Source organism: Scyliorhinus canicula, chromosome 4, assembly GCF_902713615.1.
Source record: "Scyliorhinus canicula chromosome 4, sScyCan1.1, whole genome shotgun sequence".
In the NCBI taxonomy this organism is placed as follows: Eukaryota; Metazoa; Chordata; class Chondrichthyes; order Carcharhiniformes; family Scyliorhinidae; genus Scyliorhinus; species Scyliorhinus canicula.
The window spans coordinates 138,753,592-138,780,910 of record NC_052149.1 but is presented as its reverse complement, the minus strand read 5'-3'; the positions used below and the strand labels follow the sequence as shown (position 1 = coordinate 138,780,910).

General features: G+C 47.9%; 1 protein-coding gene across 1 annotated transcript in view; it reads right to left on the bottom strand.

Moving 5' to 3' along the window:
* Window positions 1-27,319, bottom strand: part of lman2 (lectin, mannose-binding 2) — an 82,113-nt gene that overhangs the window by 30,512 nt on the left and 24,282 nt on the right. The window contains exon 3 of the mRNA XM_038795254.1: window positions 15,252-15,369. Within this exon, the coding sequence (XP_038651182.1) occupies window positions 15,252-15,369 (118 nt within the window). The remainder of the gene's footprint in view (window positions 1-15,251; window positions 15,370-27,319) is intronic.

Sequence of the window (27,319 nt, the reverse complement as noted above, 5' to 3'; positions counted from 1 at the left end):
AGTCCATATAGACAACATCCACTGTCCCACCTGCATCAATCACAACATCCACTGCCCTACCTGCATCAATCATTCAGTTTAAGTTTAAATTCTATTGGGCAGCACAGTGGCGCCGTGGTTAGCACTGCAATCTCACGGCACTGAAGTCTCAGGTTTGATCCCAGCTCTGGGTCACTGTCCATGTGGAATTTGCATATTCTCCCTATGTTTGTGTGAGATTCGCCCCCACAACCAAAGAGTGTAGGGTCGGTGGATTGGACATGCTAAAATTGCCCCTTAATTGGAAAAAATGAATTGGATATTCTAAATTTGTTTTAAAAAATAAGAAAAAAAGGTTACATTCTACAAATAGGGCTGTAAACTAAATTGTGGGGTGGGTGAGGGGTGGGGTTCAGTTGTGTGGATAATTAGAAAATCAAAGTTAAAGGAGAAGGTAGAGGTGCAGGTGAATGACGGGGACTTTAAACCTTTAAACTAGTTAAAAGGACTGGAGCACAGGATAGGTTAGTAAAATCTCCAGAACACGTAATAAAACAAAGCATTTAGTAGGTGGCAGGAATCTACGTTCAGGCCAGGCAAAAAAGGGGACAGATATGAGAAGGGGGGCAGCTAATGCAGGACTTGGGGTGTTGTAGCTAAATGCACGCAGTATACAAAACAGGGTAAATTAGCTTGTTGCACACATTGAAATTGACAATATTGTGGACATCAGAGCCGTGGCGGCAAGGGGGTCAGGGCTAGGATCTAAGGAAATGCGTCCTATCGAAAGGACAGGCAGATGGGCAGAGGGAGCAGGGTTACATTGTTAGTAAGGAATTAAATTAAATAGATAGCAAGAAACGATATAGGATCAGATGGCATGAAATCTGTGCGGGTAGGATTGAGGAATCTTGCAACGGACAAAAGACCCTGATGAGAGTTATGTACAGGCCTGTAGGGCCCACATGACAAGGTAAGAGGAAGGCAAGAAGAGACACTGAACCACTGGAGAAGTAGTAACAAGAAACAAAGTAATGGCAGAGGAACTGAATAGTTACTTTGCAATAGTCTTCACAGTGGAAGAGGTAGTGGGATACCAGAACTCCAAGAGAATCAGGGAGTGAAGTGGCCATCACTAATGAGAAGGTTCTGGGGAAACGGAAAGATCCAAAGGTGAATAAATCATCTGGACCAGATGGACTACACCCCAGGATTCTAAAGGAGATAGCGGAGATTGTGGAGGCATTGGTGGTAATCTTTCAGGAATCACTGGAGGCAGGGAGGATCCCAGAGGACTGGAAAATGGCGAATGTAGTACCCCTTTTAAAGAAGGGAGAGGGGCAGAAGATGGGAAATTATAGGCCAGTTAGCCTGACTTCGGTCATTGGTAAAATTTGAGTCTCCATTATTGCGGAGTACTTGGAAGTGCATGATAAAATAGGACTGATTCATCACAGCTGTGTCAAGGTGAGGTCATATCTGACAAATATGGTGGAATTCTTTGAGGAAGTAACAAGAAAACTAGACAAAGGAGAGCCAGTGGGTAGTGATGTATTTAGATTTCCAGCAGGCCTTTGACAAGGTGTCATAGAGGAGGCTGTTAAATAAGTTTAGAGTCCATGGTGTTAAAGGTAAGATACTGGCATGGATAGGGGATTGGTTGACTTGGAGAAGGCAGAGAGTGGGGATAAAGGAGTCTTTTTCAGGATTTTTAAGGCAGCGGTGACTAGTGGTGTGCCTCAGGGGTCAGTATTGGGACCACAACTTTTCGCAATATACTTTAATGATTTGGATGATGGAACTGGCGACACTGTTGCTATGTTTCCAGATTATACAAAGGTATGCAGAGAGACAGGTTGTATTGAGGAAGCAGGGGGGTTGCAGAAGGACTTGGACAGGCGACAAGAGTGGGCAAAAAAGTGGCAGATGGAATACAATGTGGAAAAAAGTGAGGTTATGCACTTTTGTAGGAAGAATGGAGGCATAGACTATTTTCTAAATGGGAAAAAGCTTAGGAAATCAGAAGCACAAAGAGACTTAGGAGTCCTAGCTCAAGATTCTCTCTTTTTTTAAAAATTAGAGTAGCCAATAATGTTTTCCAAATAAAGGGCAATTTAGCGCGGCCAAGGAGAGAGAAAATGCTGGAAAATCTCAGCAGGTCTGGCAGCATTTGCAAGGACAGAAAAGAGCTAACGTTTAGAGTCCGATGACTCTTTGTCAAAGCTGGAGCCAATCCACCTAACCTGCACATCTTTGGGTTGTGGGGGTGAAACCCACGCAGACATGGGGAGAATGTGCAAACTCCACGCGGAGTGACCCAGGGCTGGGATTCGAACCCGGGTCCTCAGCACCGTAGGCAGCAATGCTAACCACTGTGACACAGTACTGCCCTAGTTCAAGATTCTCGTAAGATTAACAGGCAGGTTTAGTCAGCAGTTAGGAATGCAATGTTAGCATTCAAGTCGAGAGGGCTAGAATACAAGAGCAGGGATGTACATCTGAGGCAGTATAAGGCTCTGGTCAAGGCCCCATTTGGAGTAGTTTTGGGCTCCATATCTAAGGAAGGATGTGCTGGCCTTGGAAAGGACCAGAGGAGGTTCACAAGAATGATCCCTGGAATTAAGACCGTGTCATATGAGGAGTGGTTGAGGACTCTGGGTCTGTACTCATTGGGAGTTTAGAGGGATATGGGGGGACCTTATTGAAACTTACAGGATATTGAGAGGCCTAGATAGATGTAGAGGATGTTTTCAGTAGTAGGAGAAACTAGAACCCTTGGGCACAGCCTCAGACTGAAGGGACAATCCTTTAAAACAGATTTGAGGAGGAATTTCTTCAGCCAGAGGGTGATGAATCTGTGGAACTCTTTGCCGCAAAAGGCTGTGGAGGCCAAATCACTGAGTGTCTTTAAGACAGACATAGATAGGTTCTTGATTAATAAAGGGATCAGGGGTTATGGGGAGAAGGCAGGAGAATGGGGATGAGAAACACATCAGGCATGATTGAATGGCAGGGCAGACTAAATGCGTCAATGGCCTAATTCTGCTCCTATGTCTTATGGTCTATTCTGTGCAAATACAAACAACACTGCAAAGCATTGCCAGCACTGAGAAAAACAATGATAAAAAATTAATAAAGAACATTATGGTGCACGTCAATTTAGTTACATTAATATGACAACCAGGACACGATACAGGCCAGCTACAGAACTGAATGCAGCACATCATTGAGATGAACAGCTTCCACAAATCTGCTATTAGCCTGCTATTCAAAAAAGGCTGCATAATTTATCACCGAAGGACAATCTTAATCCCAAAGGTCTAGTAATGAAATTAGACTTGCAATTTGAACCCATCAAGACGACTATAATTCTGGTCATTAAATGTAACTCGACGGCTGTATGAAACAGTACCCAGCTTCAACCAACTTCATAGCATCATACAACACCAGGAAAGCCATGCAGCCCATCATACCTGCTCCAGCTCTTTCAAACAGCTCTTTACCTATGACCCTGAAAATCCTCCTTTTTAAACATCTGTTTTCCTTTTAAAAGTTGAATCTGCTCCCATTATCCTTTTAGGCAGTGCATTCCAGATAATACATTTCTCCACATTTTTGCTTGGTTCTTTTGCCAATAATCTTGAATTTGTGCTTTCTCGTTACCAACACTCTAACAAATTGACAGAGTTTTTTATTTACATTATCAAAACTTCTAAGATTTTAAACACTTCTGTGCTCTCAGGCAAACAACCCAAGTCTCTGCAAATAACTGAATTATTTAATCTCTGGTGCCATTTGAGTATATCTCCATTGCACCCCCCACCAAGGTCTTGATAAAATCCCTGCAATGGCCCATCTAGTCTGCACAGACCTTCTGAACAAGCACCCTGCCTAGACCCAGGCCCCCACCCTATCCCTGTAACCCGACCTAAACTATTAGACACTTAAGGGCAATTTAGGATGGCCAATCCACCTAACATGCAGCAGAATGGGCAGGCAAATTCAGCATTGACAAGAGTGAAGTATTGCAGGGGCGTCAGGGACCTGGGTTCGACTCCCAGCTTGGATCACTGTCTGTGGGGAGTTTGCATGTTCTCCCCGTATCTGCATGGGTTTTGCTCCGGTTTTCGCCCACATGTCCAGAAAGACGTGCTTGTCAGGTGATTTGGACATTCTGAATTCTCCCTCAGTGTACCCGAACAGGTGCCTGAATGTGGCGATTAGGGGATTTTCACAGCAACTTCATTGCCATGTCAATGTAAGCCTACTTGTGACACCAAAGATCATTAGATTTTGAAGAAATGGAAAGGGAGAACCATATGGACAATAGGGGGTGTGGGGGGAAAGGTACCTGAATGAAGCTCTGGTTAGACTACAACAATATTACTGTGCCCAGTTCTGGTCAACACATTTTAGAAAGAACATGAGGGTACTGGAGAGGATGCCGAGAAGATTTACCAAAATCGTTCCAGTGATGAGGCTGGGGCTGGTTTAACACAGGGCTAAATTGCTGGCTTTGAAAGCAGACCAAAGCAGGCCAGCAGCACGGTTGAATTCCCGTACCAGCCTCCCCGAACAGGCGCGGGAATGTGGCGACTAGGGGCTTTTCACAGTAACTTCATTTGAAGCCTACTTGTGACAATAAGCGATTTTCATTTCATCCTCATTTTAGTTACAAAGCAGGAGTTGCTTTCCTTGGAGCAAAAAATATTGAAGGAACATTTGCTGGAGGTGTACAAGAACGGCAGATTTAGTTACACTGGACAAAGAAAAGCTGCGCCCAGCAGTTAATAACACAAGGACAAGGCAGCACAGACTTAAGATTTTGGGCAAGAGATGCAGGGAGCAGATGGCCTTCGGCCGAGTGAAGACGGCACTATAGAACAGCAGGGTGCAGCTCGACATAGTGTACCCACTTAAATTAAGGGTGACCTACAACTCCAGGACTTTAATTTTGAGATGGTGGAAGCAACAGAGGCAGAAGGACTGGGGCAGAAGTGAGAAATGGGACTGAGGATTGGTTTTGGACTGAGGGTGGGGGGTGTTGGAGGTGTGCACGTAGCTCTATTTTTCACTGCATGTTGTTATATGTGCTAAATGAGTTGAAGTTGCTATTTGGACAAGGTGAGAATTGGGATTTTCTTTTGCAATGATGGTTCTTTGGGGTTTGTATGTTTACACTGGAGTTGTGTGTTGAAGGGGATTTCTTTGTTCTCCTGGGACAGGGCAGGTGGGAGGGGATTGGAGGGTAGTGAGGCCTGGGCAGGGGCCTCCACAATGGCTAGCTCAAGCTGGCCAGTGAACGGGAATGTGGTGGGGCCAACAGAGCCCGATAGAACAGATTTTGATGGGCCTAGGAGGTGCGAAAAGTTGGGGGAGGGGACTGATATGGGGTGAGGTGTTTTCGAGAGGAAATAAATTAGGGGATTCTGGAGGGAGGGAGAGGCTCGATAGTTAACTATGGGACGGGGACAGGGGGTGCTAAGCACAGAGTTAAGAGGATGGTGGATAGCTGGGGAACTGCGGTGAGAGACCTCCGGTTAGGATAGTTATGTGGAACATGAGGGGTTTGTTGGAGGGCGATTTTTCAGGGTCATCTTGGGGGGCCGTGCTCGTTCACTTGAAACCAGGGCCCCTAGAAGCCTTTTTCAGGCGGTCGGACTGGCTCGGGCGGCAGGCAGGTGCAGATGTTAGCCTTTGCCTCGCTGATTGCCCAGAGGCAGGTCCTGTAGGAGTGGAGGTTAGCTTCTCCATCCTGTGACACAGCTTGGTGGGGAGGGCCTACTTGAATTTCTTTGACTCTCGGGAAGGTGAAGTCTCAGCTGAAGGGGATGAAGGAAGGGTTTCACAATTCATGGGGGCTGTTTATTATGAACTTCCGAGAACTGGTTGCCACGGATTGATTGTTAATTTGTGTTTTCTTTTTACAAGGAATGTACAGGTGGATGTTTTGGTCTGTATATTGAGCGGGGGGGGGGGGGGGGGGGGGGGGTTTGTGTGTGGGGAGCGTTATTGTTTTTGGTTGTTTATTGATGAAAATGTTGCGAACGAGGAGAATAAAAGGATTTATAAACAAAAAGGGGACATGAAAAGACACTGGAAGGTAAAATAAAGGAAAATCCAAACTTGTTTTACAAGTACATAAAGGGCAAAAGGCCAACTAGGGAAAGTGTAGGGCCCATTAAAGACCAGTGGTAATTTGAGTGTGGAGCTGGAGGATGTCGGTAGGGTTCAAAATGAATACTTTGTGTCAGTGCTCACTAGTGAGACGGGCATAGAAATCAGGAAGAAGGACTGTGATAAAGTTAAGGAAATTAATATAGAGGAGGTTCTGAGTGCTGTGGCAGGCTTAAAACTAGATAAATCTCCAGGGGCAGATGAAATGTATCCCAGGCTGTTGAGTGAGGCAAGGGAGGAAATAGCAAGGGCGCTGGCAATACTTTTCAGTTCCTCTCTGGCCAGAGGAGACGTGCCAGAGGACTGGAGGTGAGCTAATGTGGTACCATTATTCAAGAAGGGAGGAAGGGATAATAGAGGAAACTACAGGCCAGTCAGTCTAACCTCAGTCGTGGGGAAACTATTGGAAGCAATTCTGAGAGAGCAAATTAATCTGCATTTGAAGAGGCAGGGTTTAATCAAGAGCAGTCAGCATGGTTTTGTTAAGGGGAGGTTATGTCCGACCAATGTGATTGAATTTTTCAAAGAGGTGACCAGGTGTATAGATGAGGGCAAAGCATTTGACGTAGACTTCGGCAAGGCTTTGGATAAGGACCCACGTGGGAGACTGACAGTGAACCTAAGAGCCCATGTGATCTAAGGAAATTTGGCAAATTGAAACAGAAAATTGGTGGGGTGCTAAATAGTGAGGATAGCCTTATATTACAGGAGGACATAGACAGGCTGGTCAGATGGCTGATCAGTGGCAAATGGGAATCAATCTGGACAAGTGTGAGGTGATGCATTTAGGCAGGACCAACAAGACATGGGAATACATGATAAATGGCAGGACTCTGGAGGCACCGAGGATCAGAGGGACCTTGGTGTGCATTTACACCAGTATTTACTTGCAATCCTAGGGCATACAAGGTCATGGGCCAAGTGCTGGAAAATGGGATTAGAATGGTTAGGTGGCTGTTTTCAACCAGTGCAGATGTGATGGACCTTCTCTGTGCTGTAGACCTCTATGACTGTATGACTATGACATTGGTTTGGTGTATTTAGTGTCTGGTTATTCTGTAAAGCCAAGAATTTTGAATGCCAATTGTCTATTCATAGGTATCACACATTAAGGTCAATCCTGTCCTCACCCAACACCCACACAACATACACTTTTCATTACAAATCATTACAAATCACTGGCTCATCAAATCCTGGGTGATATTTTTCTTCTCCCAACCACAGAAACGCATGTTAAAAGTAAATTATTTATGCAGAATCATTAATTTTCTCAGGACATCCCAAAGTGTCCTGCAGCAAATTAAGTATATTTGAAGAATATTCATTGTTGCAAATGTAGATGCAGCAGCAAGGTCCCACGGGTAACAATGTGACACCGGCAGGATAATCTGTGTTGTTTGTAATTTTTTTTTTAATAAACAATTTGATTGAGATATTTTTTGGCATTGTGAACAGTTACAGATAACAGAAATATGCAAACATCAACAGAAAACCAATACTTCAATCAAACCATAATGCACATACCCGCTCCTCTCCCATAGACAATCCCGCCTATTTATCCCTCCTACTCTACTCTAATCTCTCTCTCTCTCTCTCTTTCTCTCTCTCTCTCTCTCTCTCTTTCCCCCCCCCAGCTGACGTTCACTCTCCCGCGAAGAAGTCGATGAATGGATGTCACCTTCGGGCGAACCCTGATACAGATCCCCTCAAGGCAAACTTAATTTTTTTCCATACCCAAAAACTTAAAGCCATAGTTCAGTCTTCGGGGGTTTTGAGTCCCTCCATGCCAGCAGTATTCGCCGCCGGGCTATTAGGGAAGCAAAAGGCCAGAACATCGGCCTCTTTCTCCCTCTGGACTTCCGGGTCTTCCGAAACTTGCCACCCCTGGACTCATCACCACCCTTGTTTTCAGCACTTGGGACATGACCCCCGCAAATCCCTCCCAGTACCCCCTAAGCTAGGGCATGCCCAAAACACGTGAATGTGGTTCACTGGTCCTCCCGCGCATCTAGCACACTTGTCCTCTGCCCCAAAGAATTTGCTCATCCGACCTACAGTCATGTGGGTCCGGTGAACGATCTTAAACTGGATCAGGCCGAGCCTGGCGCATGTTGCGGTTGAGTTGACCCGACTCAGGGCTTACGCCCATAGCCCGTCCTCCATCTCCCCGCCAAGCTCCTCCTCCCATTTAAGTTTCAGTTCCTCCATCTGGGACTCTTCCCCCTTCATGAGCACCTTGTAAATATCCGAGACTCTACCCTCTCCTCCTTCTCCTCTAGAGACTATTCTGTCCTGGATCCCTATTGGCGCGAGGTGTGGGAAGGATGGGACCTGTCTGCATACAAAGTCCCGCATCTGTAAGTACCTAAAGTCATTTCCGCTTACCAGCCCAAATTTCTCTTCCAAACCCCTCAGACTCGCAAAGCTCCCCTCCAGGAACATATCGCCCACCCTCCTCACCCCTGCCCGCCACCATGTTCGGAACCCTCCATCCATGTTCCCGGGGGCGAATCGATGGTTATCACATATTGGGGCCCAGACAGATGCACCCACCTCCCCTACTTGCCTCCTCCACTGGCCTCATATCCGCAGGGCCGCCCCCACTAACAGGCTGGTGGAGTACCTGGACGGCGAAAGCGGTTGGGGAGCCGTGACCAGGGCTGCCAAACTGGTGCCCCTGCACAAAGCCACCTCCACTCGCTCCCAGATAGACCCCGTACCCACCACCCACTTCCTTATCATGGCTATGTTAGCCGCCCAGTAATAGTTAATCAGACTCGGCAACGCCAGTCCTCCCTCGCTGCGGCTCCTTTCAAGCATCGCCTTCTTCACCCGCGGGGATCTTCCATCCCAGACAAAGCTCATGATGATTTTGCCAGTCCTTTTGAAGAAGGACCGTGGGATAAAGATCAGGAGGCACTGGAAGATGAACAGGAATCTAGGGAGGATTGTCATCTTTACAGTCTGCACCCTCCCTGCCAGTGACAGCGGGAGTGCATCCCATCTCCGAAACTCCCTCTTCTTTTGTTCCACCACTCTCGTCAAATTTAACTTATCCAACCTGCCCCAGTCTCGTGCCACCTGTATCCCCAAGTACCGGAAACTTTCCCCAACCAGCCTAAATGGCAGCTCCGTCAGTCTATTCTCCTGGCCCCTCGCCTGCACCACAAACATCTCACTCTTGGCCATATTTAATTTGTACCCTGAGAACCGGCCGAACTTCCTCAATGTTTCCAGTATACTTTTCATCCCGGCCAGTGGGTCCAACACGTACAGGAGCAGGTCGTCCGCATAGAGAAAGACCCTGTGTTCCACCCCCCTCATCATTCCCTTCCACCCCTTTACAGCTCTCAATGCAATCGGCAACAGCTCTATTGCCAGTGCGAACAGCAACGGGGAGAGTGGGCATCCCTGCCTGGTCCCGCGATGTAGTCTGAAATAATTTGGCATTATCCTGTTCATCCTAACGCTAGCTTTTGGGACCTGGTACAATAGTCTGACCCAATTAATCAGTCCCTCCCCGAACCCAAACCGTCCAAGCACCTCCCACAAATAGCCCCACTCCACCCGGTCGAAGGCCTTCTCAGTGTCCATTGCCACAACTACCTCCACCTCCTTGCCCGTCGGGGGCATCATGATCACATTAAGCAATCTTTTCAAGTTAGCTATCAGCTGCCTGCCTTTCACAAACCCTGTCTGATCATCCCCAATCACCTCCGGTACTCAGTCCTCAATTCTAATCGCAAGGACATTGGCCAGGAGCTTGGCATCCACATTGATCAGGAGATTGGCCTGTATAGAACATAGAACATAGAACATAGAACAGTACAGCACAGAACAGGCCCTTCGGCCCTCAATGTTGTGCCGAGCCATGATCACCCTACTCAAACCCACGTATCCACCCTATACCCGTAACCCAACAACCCCCCCCCCTTAACCTTACTTTTATTAGGACACTATGGGCAATTTAGCATGGCCAATCCACCTAACCCGCACATCTTTGGACTGTGGGAGGAAACCGGAGCACCCGGAGGAAACCCACGCACACAGGGGGAGGACGTGCAGACTCCACACAGACAGTGACCCAGCCGGGAATCGAACCTGGGACCCTGGAGCTGCGAAGCATTTATGCTAACCACCATGCTACCCTGCTGCCCCAAAGGATGGGTATGACCCACAGGATTCCGGGTCCTTGTCCCGCTTCAATATCAGCGAGATGGCAGCTTGCAACATCGGCGGCGGCAGGATCCCTCTGTCCCGTGCCTCATTAAAAACCCTAGTCAGGACCGGTCCCACTATCTCCGAGAACTTCTACTGGGTATCCATCCGGCCCTGGGGCTTTCCCCGTCTGCATGGCCTTTAGGCCCCCCAATACCTCCTCCGCTCTAATCGGCGTCCCCAGCCCGTCCACTAGTCCCCCGCCTACTTTTGGGAAGATTAGTCCGTCCAGGAACCTTTTCATCTCCTCCGGGGGTTCTGAAGTGTACAGCTTACTATAGAAGTCCCGAAATACCTTATTCAGTCCTGCTGGGTCCTCCACTCAGCTCCCCTCCCCATCAACCACTCTACTTATTTCCCTAACCGCCTCCCTCTTCCCGAGTTGCAGCGCTAGCAATCTGCTGGCCTTCTCCCCTTGCTCATACACCACTCCCCTCGCCTTCCTAAGTTGTTCCACGGCCCTACTCATGGATAGCACCCCCAGTTCCGCCTGCAATCTCCGTTTCTCCCTGAGTAGGTCCTCCCCCGGGGACCCTGCACGCTCCACGTCTATCCGGTAAATCTCCCGAACCTATCTGTCCATTTCTGCTCTGTCCGCCCTGACCCTGTGAGCCCGAATTGAGATCAGCTCCCCCCTCACTGCTGCCTTCAGCGCCTCCCACAGGGTCGCTGCTGAAACCTCCCCCGTATCGTTCACCTGTAAGTAATTTTGCATACACCTCCGCAGTCTCTCACATATCCCCTCCCCCGAAAACAATCCTACATCTAACCTCCATTGCGAGCGTTGATAATTCACCCCCCCGACCTGCAGGTCCACGCAATGCGCGGCATGGTCCAAGATAGTGATTGCCGAGTATTCCGTATTCTTTACCTCCCCTACATAGTCTCTGCTCAAGATTTTAAAAAATCAATCCTAGAATATACTTTATGAACATGCAAGTAAAACAAGTAGCCCCTTCCTGTCGGCTGCCTGGCTCTCTATGGGTCCACTGCCCCCATTTGCGTTGTTAGTAATGTTGAGGAATGCCTTTTTAAAACGGGTAAATAGGGTGATTTTGGGCTTTGTGTGGGCAGGTAAAACCCCACGAGTGAAGAAAGTGTTACTGGAGCGTAGCCCGGGGGGGGTGGCACTGCCAAACTTTTGTAACTACTACTGGGCAGCAGAGCACTGATAACGGCGACCGTTCTTGCCGGCCCGGTACTCCACAAACCTGGTGGTGGTGGAGAATCTGGGGGCAGTGGAGGAAATATAGGAGAGTGGAGGGAGCATTGGGCTGTGCCCTGATTTACAATAACCATCGGTTCACGCCGGGAAGGCTGGATGGAGGGTTTCGGAGATGGCAGAGAGCAGGGATCTAAAGGAAAGTGTCTCTGAACATTAATATTTAAAAGTTTCACACTTTTAATATTGTTTTTCTATTCTTACTACCAAAGTAAATAATCTCACAACTTCCCCATATTAAACTGTCACCTTGTTGCCGACTCCTGTCTATATCTCTTTGATGGTTCTTTGTGTCTTCCTCACAGCTTACATTCCTATCCAATATTATCAGCAAGTTTAGATACTTTACTCTCGATCACTTTGACAAGGTTAAATTGTAAATAGCCGGGGGGGGGCAGAGGGAGGGAGGGAGAGAGGGGGTAAAAATCTACCAGAAGACTGCAAGATGCAAGGGGCACAGAGGCAGGGGGATAAACCCGGTGTCTATGTATTTACATTTGTACCTTGTGTTGCCCTATTATGTATTTTCTTTTCATGTACGAAATGATCTGTTTGAGCTGCTCGCAGAAAAATATTTTTCACTGTATCTCGGTACACGTGACAATAAACAAATCCAAATCCAAAGGCAAAAAGATTAGAGGGCGTAACAGAAAAATGTGAATCACAAGCCAACCAACAAGAGATAATGTAGCAGAGACTGACTCGCCAAATAAGGTCCACAGCCACCTAAGGGAAACAAAGCAGACAACTGTAAATATTTATAGGGGGCCTAGTCGGTTCGCACTTGGGTGAACATGTTTTTCTTCTTTCCTCCAAGCTTTCAGAGCCTGATGAAGGCGCAGTGCTCCGAAAGCTTGTAATTTCAAATAAACATGTTGGACTTTAACCTGGTGTTGTGAGATATCTTACTTTTTTTAAAAAAAAATATATAAACTAGAACCGCTCCGGATTACTTTTATAAAATACTACTCGTGGGCACAACGCCTGTAACTTAACATTCAAACTAAAAATATGTAATATCAAGCGAACTGTCAAATATAAAAGATGTGAAAATCCAATAAAAACATTTTTTTTTTTAAATTGTAAATTGCCACGGTCCCAGCACTGATCCTTGCGACCCTCCACTAGTTACAACTTGAAATTGTCCCGTTTATCCTTATTCTCTGTTTTCTGTTTGTTAGCCAATCCAACATTCATGCTAACATCACCGACTTCATGAGCTCTTATATAACCATGAACTCCCCCATTCTTGTTCAAATACTGCATAGGATCTTTTCTATCCACTTGAAGGTATAGACAAGGGACTCAGTTTAACATCTAGCGGGAGTACAAAACATGGAGCAAGAGAATGACCTGGAGTCAGTGGGCTCGGAACTGGGAAAGCTGAGTATGTGGGCAAAAATCAAGCCTTTAAGTTTCAGTAGTGGTGTCGACAGAAAAATATACAGCTGGTGTGCACGTTGGAATTAAACTCAAATCAAGCAGGCCACAAAGACAGCAGATAAAGCAGAAAAATGATGAAAGGATGGAGAAAAAAAAGATACAGGAACATGGGCAGCACGGTGGCACAGTGGTGAGCACTGCTGCTTCACAGCGCCAGGGACCCAAGTTCAATTCCAGCCTTGGTAACTGTGTGGAGTTTTCATGTTCTCCGTGTCCAGTTGTGACCTGGCTCATTTACTCTCTAGACACGCACTTTGGAGAGGTACTGGGAATGTTGATGATGCCATGACTTTTATTTATAGTGCTCCAGTTCCCTCCCACAGTCTAATGATGTGTGGGTTAGGTGATTGGCCATGTTAAATTGTCCCTTAGTGTCCAAGGATGTGCAGGTTGGGTGGGGTTGCAGGGATAGGGAAGGGGAGTGGGGCGCTCTTTCAGAGGGTCAGTGCGGACCCGACGGCTGAATGGCCTCCTTCTGCACTGTAGGGATTCTATGATCTATGAACAGTAATTTAGACAATTGCAGTGGACAGAAATTTGGCATTATTTTCACATCAATGCAAGCGGAGGCTGAAATCCGGACCTATTGCTGTAAAGCTGGGGAAAAGGTCAAGATTCACATGACAATCGTCAAACCCACTTACAGATCACTGCTCACTTGGCCTTGTGCTGCTACTGGGACAGAAAAACTGGAGGAGATAGTCCTTTAAAATTATTCCAGTGGGAATGCTCAGCTCCCTGGTGGTTTGTCAGTCACAGTACATACACCGCTCACTGGCAAGATTCTAGACTCGTCCGTTGCTCTACATAAGGTTAGGTGAGCTCAGTCAGAGCCATGTTTCAGACCCACTCCCTAGTATCTTGTCAAAATAGGGCATGAGCTGACATCCAAATATGCATAGGATGGAGTTCTGGGTAAATGCCTGCCCTCCCCAGTTCACTGGATAGCCTCCAAAACTCACATGATTCGTGGCCAAGTGGTGACATTTATGAAAGGTAACCATTGAACTGTACTCTTTAGAGAAATGAGCTGTGGGCAGAAAATTGGCACATCTTTAAATAAAACGTCAATTGGATAACCTGCAGTAACTTTGCATGGCTTCTTGACAGCACCTCACAAACCTGCAACCTTTACCACCGAGAAAAAAGGTTACTTTCCAACCCACAACTTCCACTATATAAAAATGTAAGGTCAGAAGGGACTCTGGAACACCACTATGTCCAGGATTTCCTCCAAATAACACATCACCCTGACACAGAGTTATAATTTTCATCATTCCTTCATTGCCACTGCCTCAAAACGTTGGATCTTCCTTATAGAACACCAGTGTGGGATCACCTTAACCACAACAGCTGTCAGTGGTTCAAGAAGAAATCTCACAAACCACCTTCTCGAAGGCAACTAGGGGTGGATAATAAATGCAGGCCTTGCCAATGGTGCCCACATCACAAGAATGTAAAAAATAGATCCAGTGTTGCAGGACTGGATACACAAACATGGGAGTTTCCTTTTATTTGGCAGTGCATAGCATCAACTGCCTCTGGACTGCAACCTGCCCATCAATGCAAATCAACCTGTTCCAGGTGGCTTCACAACTAGCACACTACTTTACCATACAGGTCTACTGCTACATCCGCACAACAGAAGTGGCTTAGCACCAATACTCAAGGGTGCAGCACAAAATCAGCATGGCAAGATTGCTATTTCTAGAAAGAGGCACAGCAAATAACAGGCTGGTTTCTGTTTTGCACAACCAGCAAAAGTAACAATCAAGAGGTGTGGGGGGTCAAGGCCTGCTCCCGGATCTGATACTCCAGTGCAGCACTGAGGGAGTGAGATGTTAAACCAAAGTCCTGTGTTGGATGTAAAAGATTCCACTACATCCTTTGGCAGTAGCAGGGGAGATCGTGCCAGTGCTTTAGCCAACATTTACCCTTCATCCAAAAAAGATTTCCAGGCAATCATTACACTGCAGTAAAGGAGAATTTCTGACACACTTTCATTTCTCCCTTGATTTTCTCCCATTGAACACGTTCTGAAGCCGAAGGGTGATCAGCCATACTGCAAGTTCAGCACCCACTTTCTATACACTGGTAATTCTCTCATTCTCCCATATAACAATAAAGACACAAATTGTGGATTTTGGATTAGTGGAAGCTTCAGCTTCTTCTATTTTTCAATCACGGGATAACAGAGGGTGCAATACCGTACCAGGGCTTAAACGATCCTTTGTGTACCAGATAGCTAACCCGTCACCATGAAGATTCTTTTTTCCACTCCCATGGACTTTGAACTGGACGTGGAGCTCCCAGTCTTTCAGGTAGCATGGCTGCAAAGACAGAGACAACACTGGTTGAAGTTTTAAAGAAATAGCAATCATATACAGAGCAAAGGGTGGTCAAATTTCAAGAGATAAACATACTCTCAAATGCTCAGCAATTATGGACAGAACAAATGAATTCTGAAAGAGTCTACACCCAAAATGTACTGCTCAAGCAACATTTTCTGTTTTCTAGCAGGTTTCCAACACATGCAATTTTTTATTTTGTATAGGTTCCCTAGCATTAGGCTGAACCCAGGCAGTAAAAAGGAATGACACGACAGTGGATCTATTTCCAGTTTGCTCATGTCTTCCTTCTCAATCTGAACATTTGGATTCCTGCTTGGGGCGGGACCACTGTAAATAAAAGTTATGGCATCATCAACATTCCCAGTACCTCTCCAAAGTGCGTGTCTAGAGAGTAAATGAGCCAGGCCACTTGCCTGTTGGAAAGAATCACAGGAGGCAAGCCTAATTTTTTTAAAAACTTAGAGTACCCAATTCATTTTTTCCAATTAAAGGGCAATTTAGCGTGGCCAATCTACCTACCCTGCACATATTTGGGTTGTGGGGACGAAACCCACACAAACACGGGGAGAATGTGTAAACTCCACACGGAGAGTGACCCAGAGCCGGGATCGAACCAGGGACCTCGGTGCCGTGAGGCAGCAATGCTAACCACTGCGCCACCGTGCTGCCCCAAGCCTAATTTTTTATCGAATTTACAGTGCAGAAGGAGGCCATTCGCCCCATCGAGTCTGCACTGGCTCTTGGAAAGAGCACGCCACTTAAGCCTACACCTCCAACCTTTCCTCGTAATCTAGCAACCCCATCTTACCCAAGGGCAATTTATCATGGCCAATCCACCTAACCTGCACATCTTTGGACTGTGGGAAGAAACCAGAGCACCCAGAGGAAACCCACGCAGATATGGGGAGAACGTGCAGACTCTGCACAGACAGTGACCCAAGCAGGAATCGAACCTGGGACGCTGGAGCTGTGAAGTTATAGTGCTAACCACTATGCTGCTCATTTTGTCCATGTACACACATTTTTCAGAGGGCTGTAATTAGGAGTGGAAACTATTTTCCAGGCCCAGAATAGAAACAGCACAAACAGCAGAAAAGTTGTTCTTTAATATCTTTTATACTGGATTCAGTTTGTGTTTGGTGCAGTGGAATCTACTTGTTCTCCTGATTAATTTCCACATTAAATTTTTCACGGTGCCAGCTCAATTTAGACTATTGTGGGTTCAGGTCCCAATCGCAGGTGTGAACAGGTGAAAGAGGCTGATTCCTGTGCCACGCTGAGGGAGTGTTGTACTATTGGAGGGTGCATCTATAGGACACTAATGGCCTTTTAAAGAATCCGTAGCACTACTCCCAGCAAGAAGCTGTGCTCCACTGGCTTCATGGTCAACATTCATCCCTCAGCCAGAACCACCAGCTATAAATTCCTATCCCTGCTCTCTTTGGGACTAAACAGTTACTTTCAACAAAGACAGATCTTACATAAACCTTCTGTGAAACACCATCAACTTTCTTACAAAATATTCTTGACCAGTTTGGAAACAAGGAATCAAATGTATGTAAATGCAATGAATGATCCCTTTGTCAAACCAATTGCCTACTTTCCCCAATCACTGGCTTTTGCTTTGGTAGGTTTCCACAGAACCATCTTTAGCTGCTTCATTAATTACTATTCCCCTACCATAAGGTCAGAAGTGGGGATAGTTGCTGATGACTGCACAATGTTCAGCAACATCTGCAACTCCTCACTTACTGAAGCAGTCCATTTCCACGTACAGCAAGACTCAACAATATTCTGGGTTGACAAGTGGCAAATAACATAACATTCACACCACACCAAGTGCCAAGCAATGACTATCTCCAATCTCCAAGACTTCTTGCCTTAAACACTAGGTTAAAGTCCAACATGTTTGTTTCGATTCACTAATTTTCGGAGCACTGCTCCTTCCTCAGGTGAATCTAGGAGGAAGGAGCAGTGCTCCGAAAGCTAGTGATTCAAAACAAACCTGTTGGACTTTAACCTGGTGTTTAAGGCTGTGCTTACCTCAGTCCAACGTCGGCATCTCCATATCATATCTCCAATAAGAGAGAATCTAACCATCGCCTCAAGATATTCTTTTTTTAAATGTTTATTGTCACAAGTAGGCTTACATTAGCACTGCAATGAAGCTACTATGAAAAGCCCCTAATCTCCACGTTCCGGCACCTGTTCAGGTACACAGAGGGAGAATTCAGAATTTCCAAATTACCTAACAGCGCGTCTTTCGGGACTTGTGGGAGGAAACCAGAGCACCTGGAGGAAACCCACGCAGACACAGGGAGAACGTGCAGACTCCGCACAGACAGTGACCCAAGCCAGGAATCGAACCTGGGACCCTGGCACAATGAAGCAACAGTGCTAACCCATTGTGTTGCCATGCCGCCAATGGCATTACCATCATTGAATCTCCCATCAACTCTGACCAGCCACAAATTATGTGGCTACAAAAGCAGGCCCGAGGCTGGATTTTCTCCAGTGAATGACTCACCTCCTGACTCCTGAAATTGTTTCCAACATACAGGAACACAAATCAGGAGTACAAATGTATACACTCCATTTGATGGATGAGTGCAGTTTCAACAGCACTCAAGAAACTCAACACCATCTAGGGCAAAACAACACATTTGATCAGCACCCTTTCCACCACCTTAAATTCACCCCCTCAGAGTGGCACGGGGGCGCAGTGGTTAGCATTGCTGCCTCACAACACCGAGGTTCCAGGTTCGATCGTGGCCCTGACTCACTGTGGGAGTTTGCACATTCTCCCCATGTCTCCATGGCTCTCAACACCACAACCCAAAAATGTGCAGGGTAGGTGGATTGGCCACGCTCCTTAATTGGAAAACAAAATTAAAGAAAAAATAAATAAATTCACTCCCTCCAGCACCAACAATCAATGTGCACCATCTACAACATGCACTGCAGTAACTCACCAAGAGTTCTTTGAAAGTACCTATAAAATGGCCTCCGGTTGCGGCTATGCCTGGGTAGGTCACACGTTCGGCAGCTCCCGCCGAAAACGGACTTTTGGGCCCTTTTAAGGAGCCCCAGCGGCACTTGGTTGACGATTCCCGGTGTGGGAAGACGGCAGTAAGGTCCCCCCAGCACTGTATGGAGTGGACCAGGAGCGGTGCGGTCAAAAAAGGGGCATTAGAGAAGAGAACGGGTGCGTAAAAGCAAGATGGTGGTGGGCGGAGACCAGGCAGCGTGGGCTCAATGGTCGCGGGAGCAGCAAAAGTTTCCACGAAGCTGCTTTGCGGAATTGAAAGCAGAGATGTTGGCCCCTGTGAAGGCGTCGATAGAAAGGCTGGTAGAGACCTGGTAGAGAAAGGATGCAGGGGACAGCGATTAAAGAGGTGCAGCAGAAGGCCTCTGATAACGAGGACGAGATCCTGGGCCTGGCAGTGAAGGTGGAGGCGCACCATAAAAAGTGGCAGGAGAAATTAGAGGTTCTGGAGAACAGGTCGAGGAGGAAAACTTTGCGGATTGTGGGTCTCCCTGAAGGTGTGGAGGGGTTGGATGCTGGGGCGTATGTAGCCACGATGCTGAGCACGCTGATGGGCGCGGGAGCCTTCCCGAGGCCCTTGGAGCTGGATGGGGCGCACAGTGTCCTGGCGAGGAGGCCGAGGGCGAATGAGCCGCAAGAGCTGTTGTGGTGAGGTTTCACCGTTACACCGATAGGGAGTGCGTCTTGAGATGGGCGAAGAAGGAGCGGAGCAGCAGGTGGGGGAATGCTGAAATTTGCATTTACCAGGACTGGAGCGCAGAGCTGGCCAAGGTGAGGGCAGGATTCAATCAGGCCAAGGCGGTTCTCCATGGAAAGGGGGTGAAGTTTGGGCTGTTACAGCCCGCGCGACTGTGGGTCACATATCAGGACCGTCACCACTATTTTGATACGCCAGACGAGGCGTGGATCTTTATCAAAAATGAGAAGCTGGACTCAAATTAGTCGTCTGTAGCATGTTTCGGGGGATGTTGTGGAGTGGGAGAGGGTAATATTTGCGTTTCTTTTTTTTTCTGTGCGGGCGCTGATCTGGGAGGGGTTGTTCCCCGCGTTCAGTGGGGGGAGAAGGGGCCGGAAACCCTGGGCCTCTGGGGATGGGGGTGAGGTTGTAGGAGAATGGAGCAGCGCCATAGAGGGCGGGGTCAGTCTGGACTGGGAGCGCGGGTTTTCTTTTCCCGCGGAAAGAGAGGGGGCAGGGCCAGACGCAGGGAGGTGGTATTGGATTGGAGTCCACATTGGTTTGCAGGCGGTGTGGTGGGGGGGGACTTGGGTTTTAAGAGGGAATTCTGCAGGAATCAGTGGCAGAGGCGGGAGCGGCCAGGGTCAGCAGGAGTCAGCTGACTTACGGGACTGCAATGGGGGGAGTAGGGGGGTCAAGCAATTGCTTGGCCGGGGGAGGGGGGTACTGGGTTGCTGCTGTATTGACCGAGGGGGAGCTGGAAATAATAGGGAGAGTCGGGGCGGGGAGCCTCCGCCTGGGGGGCTGGAAGGAGCGGGAGACGTGTGCACGTGGCTGGCCCAAAAAATGAGATGGCCTGTCGGCAGGGGGACGCGAAGAACAGGGGGGTAGCAATTTTAGTGAGCAAGCGGGTGACTTTCGAGGCGGTGGGCATTGTGGCGGATAAAGGGGGCGGTTATGTGATGGTGAGTGGTAGGCTGCAGGGGGCCCGGGTGGTGCTGGTGAATGTATATGCCCCAAATTCGGACGATGCAGGGTTCATAAAGCAGATGCTCAGAAGGGAAGGGGGGAAAGGAGTAGAACATTAGTAATTGGGGACTCAATAGTCAGGGGCACAGATAGGAGATTTTGTGGGAGCGAGAGAGACTCACGTTTGGTATGTTGCCTCCCAGGTGCAAGGGTACGTGATGTCTCGGATCGTGTTTTCCGGGTCCTTAAGGGGGAGGGGGAGCAGCCCCAAGTCGTAGTCCACATTGGCACTAACGACATAGGTAGGAAAGGGGACAAGGATGTCAGGCAGGCCTTTAGGGAGCTAGGATGGAAGCTCAGAGCGAGAACAAACAGAGTTGTTATCTCTGGGTTGTTGCCCGTGCCACGTGATAGTGAGATGAGGAATAGGGAGAGAGAGCAATTAAACACGTGGCTACAGGGATGGTGCAGGCGGGAGGGATTCAGATTTCTGGATAACTGGGGCTCTTTCTGGGGAAGGTGGGACCTCTATAGACAGGATGGTCTACATCTGAACCTGAGGGGCACCAATATCCTGGGGGGGAGATTTGTTAGTGCTCTTTGGGGGGGTTTAAACTAATTCAGCAGGGGCATGGGAACCTGGATTGTAGTTTTGGGGTACGGGAGATTGAGAGTATAGAGGTCAGGAGCACAGATTTGACTTCGCAGGAGGGTGCCAGTGTTCAGGTAGGTGGTTTGAAGTGTGTCTACTTCAATGCCAGGAGTATACGAAATAAGGTAGGGGAACTGGCAGCATGGGTTGGTACCTGGGACTTCGACGTTGTGGCCATTTCAGAGACATGGATAGAGCAGGGACAGGAATGGTTGTTGCAGGTTCCGGGGTTTAGGTGTTTTAGTAAGCTCAGAGAAGGGGGCAAAAGAGGGGGAGGTGTGGCGCTGCTAGTCAAGGACAGTATTACGGTGGCGGAAAGGATGCTAGATGGGGACTCTTCTTCTGAGGTAGTATGGGCTGAGGTTAGAAACAGGAAAGGAGAGGTCACCCTGTTGGGAGTTTTCTATAGGCCACCTAATAGTTCTAGGGATGTAGAGGAAAGGATGGCGAAGATGATTCAGGAAAAGAGCGAAAGTAACAGGGTAGTTGTTATGGGAGACTTTAACTTTCCAAATATTGACTGGAAAAGATATAGTTCGAGTACATTAGATGGGTCATTCTTTGTACAATGTGTGCAGGAGGGTTTCCTGACACAATATGTTGACAGGCCAACAAGAGGCGAGGCCACATTGGATTTGGTTTTGGGTAATGAACCAGGCCAGGTGTTAGATCTGGAGGTAGGTGAGCACTTTGGAAACAGTGACCACAATTCGGTGACCTTTACGTTAGTGATGGAAAGGGATAAGTATTACCCGCAGGGCAAGAGTTATAGCTGGGGGAAGGGCAATTATGATGCCATTAGACATGACTTAGGATGTGTTGGTTGGAGAAGTAGGCTGCAAGGGTTGGGCACACTGGATATGTGGAGCTTGTTCAAGGAACAGCTATTGCATGTTCTTGATAAGTACGTACCAGTCAGGCAGGGAGGAAGGGGTCGAGCGAGGGAACCGTGGTTTACCAAAGAAGTGGAATCTCTTGTTAAGAGGAAGAAGGAGGCCTATGTGAAGATGAGGCGTGAAGTTTCAGTTGGGGCGCTTGATATTTACAAGGAAGCGAGGAAGGATCTAAAGAGAGAGCTGAGACGAGCAAGGAGGGGACATGAGAAGTCTTTGGCAGGTAGGATCAAGGAAAACCCAAAAGCTTTCTATAGGTATGTCGGGAATAAAAGAATGACTAGGGTAAGAGTAGGGCCAGTCAAGGACAGTGGTGGGAAGTTGTGTGTGGAGGCTGAGGAGATAAGCGAGATACTAAATGAATACTTTTCGTCAGTATTCACTCAAGAAAAAGATAATATTGTGGAGGAGAATGCTGAGACCCAGGCTATCAGAATAGATGGCATTGAGGTGCGTAGGGAAGAAGTGTTGGCAATTCTGGACAAGGTGAAAATAGATAAGTCCCCGGGGCCGGATGGGATTTATCCTAGGATTCTCTGGGAAGCCAGGGAAGAGATTGCTGAGCCTTTGGCTTTGATTTTTAGGTCATCATTGGCTACAGGAATAGTGCCAGAGGACTGGAGGATAGCAAATGTGGTCCCTTTGTTCAAGAAGGGGAGTAGAGATAACCCCGGTAACTATAGGCCGGTGAGCCTAACGTCTGTGGTGGGTAAAGTCTTGGAGAGGATTATAAAAGATACAATTTATAATCATCTAGATAGGAATAATATGATTAGGGATAGTCAGCATGGTTTTGTGAAGGGTAGGTCATGCCTCACAAACCTTATCGAGTTCTTTGAGAAGGTGACTGAACAGGTAGACAAGGGTAGAGCAGTTGATGTGGTGTATATGGATTTCAGTAAAGCGTTTGATAAGGTTCCCCACGGTCGGCTATTGCAGAAAATACGGAGGCTGGGGATTGAGGGTGATTTAGAGATGTGGATCAGAAATTGGCTAGTTGAAAGAAAGAGAGTGGTAGTTGATGGGAAATGTTCAGAATGGAGTTCAGTTACGAGTGGCGTACCACAAGGATCTGTTCTGGGGCCGTTGCTGTTTGTCATTTTTATAAATGACCTAGAGGAAGGCGCAGAAGGATGGGTGAGTAAAGTTGCAGACGACACTAAAGTCGGTGGAGTTGTAGACAGTGCGGAAGGATGTTGCAGGTTACAGAGGGACATAGATAAGCTGCAGAGCTGGGCTGAGAGGTGGCAAATGGAGTTTAATGTGGAGAAGTGTGAGGTGATTCACTTTGGAAAGAATAACAGAAATGCGGAATATTTGGCTAATGGTAAAATTCTTGGTAGTGTGGATGAGCAAAGGGATCTCGGTGTCCATGTACATAGATCCCTGAAAGTTGCCACCCAGGTTGATAGGGTTGTGAAGAAGGCCTATGGTGTGTTGGCCTTTATTGGTAGAGGGATTGAGTTCCGGAGCCATGAGGTCATGTTGCAGTTGTACAAAACTCTAGTACGGCCGCATTTGGAGTATTGCGTACAGTTCTGGTCGCCTCATTATAGGCAGGACGTGGAAGCTTTGGAACGGGTGCAGAGGAGATTTACCAGGATGTTGCCTGGTATGGAGGGAAAATCTTATGAGGAAAGGCTGATGGACTTGAGGTTGTTTTCGTTAGAGAGAAGAAGGTTAAGAGGTGACTTAATAGAGGCATACAAAATGATCAGAGGGTTAGATAGGGTGGACAGCGAGAGCCTTCTCCCGCGGATGGAGGTGGCTAGCACGAGGGGACATAGCCTTAAATTGAGGGGTAATAGATATAGGACAGAGGTCAGAGGTGGGTTTTTTACGCAAAGAGTGGTGAGGCCGTGGAATGCCCTACCTGCAACAGTAGTGAACACGCCAACATTGAGGGCATTTAAAAGTTTATTGGATAAGCATATGGATGATAAGGGCATAGTGTAGGTTAGATGGCCTTTAGATTTTTTCCATGTCGGTGCAACATCGAGGGCCGAAGGGCCTGTACTGCGCTGTATCGTTCTATGTTCTATGTTCTATGCTAAGCCGGATCCAGGATTTGGAGGTGGGAAACCTGATTATGGGGGAGGATTTCAACGTGGTACTGGACCTGGCAATGGATCGGTCTAGGTCTAGGTCGGGTAAGAGGTTAGCTGCGGCCAAGGTCCTGAGGGGGTTTATGGATCAGATGGAGGGAGTGGATCCGTGGAGGTTTGCGAGGGCGAGGGAGTTTTCCTTCTTTTCCCACGTGCACAAGGCCTATTCACGGATAGACTTTTTCGTGGTGAGCAGGGCACTGATCCCGAGAGTAGAGGGGACGGAGTATTCGGCCATCGCAATTTCGGATCACGCCCCGCATTGGGTAGGTTTGGGTTTGGGAAGGGGTTCATAGGTTGGGTTAAATTGTTATACCAGGCCCTGGTGGCGAGTGTATCGACGAACCGGTTGAGGTCAGAGTACTTTAGACTATATTGTGGAACGAGGCAGAGGGGCCTCTGTCACCCCTGCTATGTGCTGTGGCAATTGAGCCATTGGCCATGGCGCCGAAGGAATCTAGAAGCTGGAGGATGATGTGCTTTTGTATATTAAGGGCGTGTGCGTGTGTGTGTGTGTCTCGTGTAGGTACTAGCCTGGGGGCACTGGTGACAGCACCGTTGCCGTTTCCGCCGACGCAGTATACCAGGAGTCCGGTGGTGACGGCGACGCTGAAGATTTGGGGGCAATGGAGGCAGCACAGGGAGGAGATGGGGCCCTCAGTTTGGTCCCAGATACAGAATAACCATAAGTTTGCCCCGGGCAAGGTAGATGGTGGGTTCCGAAGCTGGCACCGGGTAGGAATTAGGAGGCTGGGGGATCTATTCATTGACGGCACTTTTGCCAGCTTAAAGGCACTGGAGGAGATATTGGGGTTACCCCTGGGAAATGCATTCAGCTACATGCAGGTTCGGGCGTTTGTCAGGAAGCAGGTAGGAGAATTTCCATTGCTGCCTGCCCGAAGGATACAGAACAGGGTGATTTTGGGTGTGTGGGTCAGAGAGGGTAAGATCTCGGAGCTGCAGGAGACGGAGGAGTTGAGGGGCAAATGGGAGGAGCTGGGTGAGGAGCTGGATGAGGGCCTGTGGGCTTACGCCCTGGGCAGGGTCAATTCCTCCTCATCTTACGCCAGGTTCAGCCTGATCCAGTTTAAAGTGTTACACAGGACGCATATGACAGGGGCGAGGACGAGTAAGTTTTTTGGGGTGGAGGACAGATGTGCGAGGTGTTCGGGGAGCCCAGCAAACCACGCCCATATGTTCTGGGCATGCCCGGCGCTTGCGGAGTTCTGGAAGGGCTTTGCAAAAGCTATGTCCAAGGTCTTGGACACTCGGGTAAAACCGAGTTGGGGGATAGCGTTATTTGGGGTATCGGAGGATCCGGTAGTGCAGGAGTCGTAAGAGGCCGGAGTTCTGGCCTCTGCCTCCTTGGTAGCCCGGAGAAGGCTCTTGTAATTGTGGAGGGACGCAAAGCCCCCAAGTGTGGAGGCTTGGATCAAAGACATGGTGGGATTTCTTAGGTTGGAGAAGATAACGTTTGCCTTGCGAGGGTCCTTGCAGGGGTTCTCCAGGCGGTGGCAACCTTTCCTTGACTTTCTCGCAGAATGTTAGGTGGAGGTCAGCAGCAGCAACAGCGGCGGGGGGGGGGGGGGGATAAACTTTGAATAAATACATTTTTTTTGTTAAAAGAAAGTACCTATAAAATCTGAAACCTTCATCACCTAGAACAAGGGCAAAAGCCAGAAGGCACAGAGGATACTAAATTCTTGACCTGCATTCAAGAGAACCTTTTCTTTACCCTACACGTAACAAGCCCAAAGAATGAGGTGTAAACCTAGATTTAGTCTTGGGAAATGAAGCTGGGCAAGTGAATAAAGTAGCAGTGGGGGACCATTTTGAAGATAGCAACAATAATATAGTTAGTTTTAGCATCATTAAGGAAAAGGACAAAGCCAGAACAGGGGTAAAAGTTCTAAATTGGGAGAAGACAAATTTCACCAAGGTGAGTTATTGAAACTGGATACAGCTATTAGAAGGAGACACTGTCACATCAGTGGGAAGCATTCAAAGGTGAGATTCTATGGGCACAGTGTGGACATGTCCTCCAAAAAAATGGGTGGTACTGGCAAATCTAGAATCCTCTGCTTATCCAGAAGCAGACAGACCAAGGTAAAACATAAAAACAAAGCTTGTGAAAGCTTATGGAAATCACAAAATACTTAATACCTTCAAAAAACGGGAGTAGAGAAAGTACAAGTCTGAAGTAACAATTGAAATTAGGAAAGCAAAGAGAAGACAAGAAAAAAAATTGGCAGGTAAAATGAAAGAAAATCCTAAAATGTTTTACCAGCACATTTAGAGCAAGAGAATAACTAAGGAACGGGTAGACCCTATCAGAGAAGCATGTGGCAACTTGTGGGTTGATTCAGAAGATGTGGACAAGATTCTCAATAAGTACTTTGTCTGTGTCTTCACTAAGGAGGAGAATGATGGCAGCACAGGGAGGCAGCACAGGGAGGAGATGGGGCCCTCAGTTTGGTCCCAGATACAGAATAACCATAAGTTTGCCCCGGGCAAGGTAGATGGTGGGTTCCGAAGCTGGCACCGGGTAGGAATTAGGAGGCTGGGGGATCTATTCATTGACGGCACTTTTGCCAGCTTAAAGGCACTGGAGGAGATATTGGGGTTACCCCTGGGAAATGCATTCAGCTACATGCAGGTTCGGGCGTTTGTCAGGAAGCAGGTAGGAGAATTTCCATTGCTGCCTGCCCGAAGGATACAGAACAGGGTGATTTTGGGTGTGTGGGTCAGAGAGGGTAAGATCTCGGAGCTGCAGGAGACGGAGGAGTTGAGGGGCAAATGGGAGGAGCTGGGTGAGGAGCTGGATGAGGGCCTGTGGGCTTACGCCCTGGGCAGGGTCAATTCCTCCTCATCTTACGCCAGGTTCAGCCTGATCCAGTTTAAAGTGTTACACAGGACGCATATGACAGGGGCGAGGACGAGTAAGTTTTTTGGGGTGGAGGACAGATGTGCGAGGTGTTCGGGGAGCCCAGCAAACCACGCCCATATGTTCTGGGCATGCCCGGCGCTTGCGGAGTTCTGGAAGGGCTTTGCAAAAGCTATGTCCAAGGTCTTGGACACTCGGGTAAAACCGAGTTGGGGGATAGCGTTATTTGGGGTATCGGAGGATCCGGTAGTGCAGGAGTCGTAAGAGGCCGGAGTTCTGGCCTCTGCCTCCTTGGTAGCCCGGAGAAGGCTCTTGTAATTGTGGAGGGACGCAAAGCCCCCAAGTGTGGAGGCTTGGATCAAAGACATGGTGGGATTTCTTAGGTTGGAGAAGATAACGTTTGCCTTGCGAGGGTCCTTGCAGGGGTTCTCCAGGCGGTGGCAACCTTTCCTTGACTTTCTCGCAGAATGTTAGGTGGAGGTCAGCAGCAGCAACAGCGGCGGGGGGGGGGGGGGATAAACTTTGAATAAATACATTTTTTTTGTTAAAAGAAAGTACCTATAAAATCTGAAACCTTCATCACCTAGAACAAGGGCAAAAGCCAGAAGGCACAGAGGATACTAAATTCTTGACCTGCATTCAAGAGAACCTTTTCTTTACCCTACACGTAACAAGCCCAAAGAATGAGGTGTAAACCTAGATTT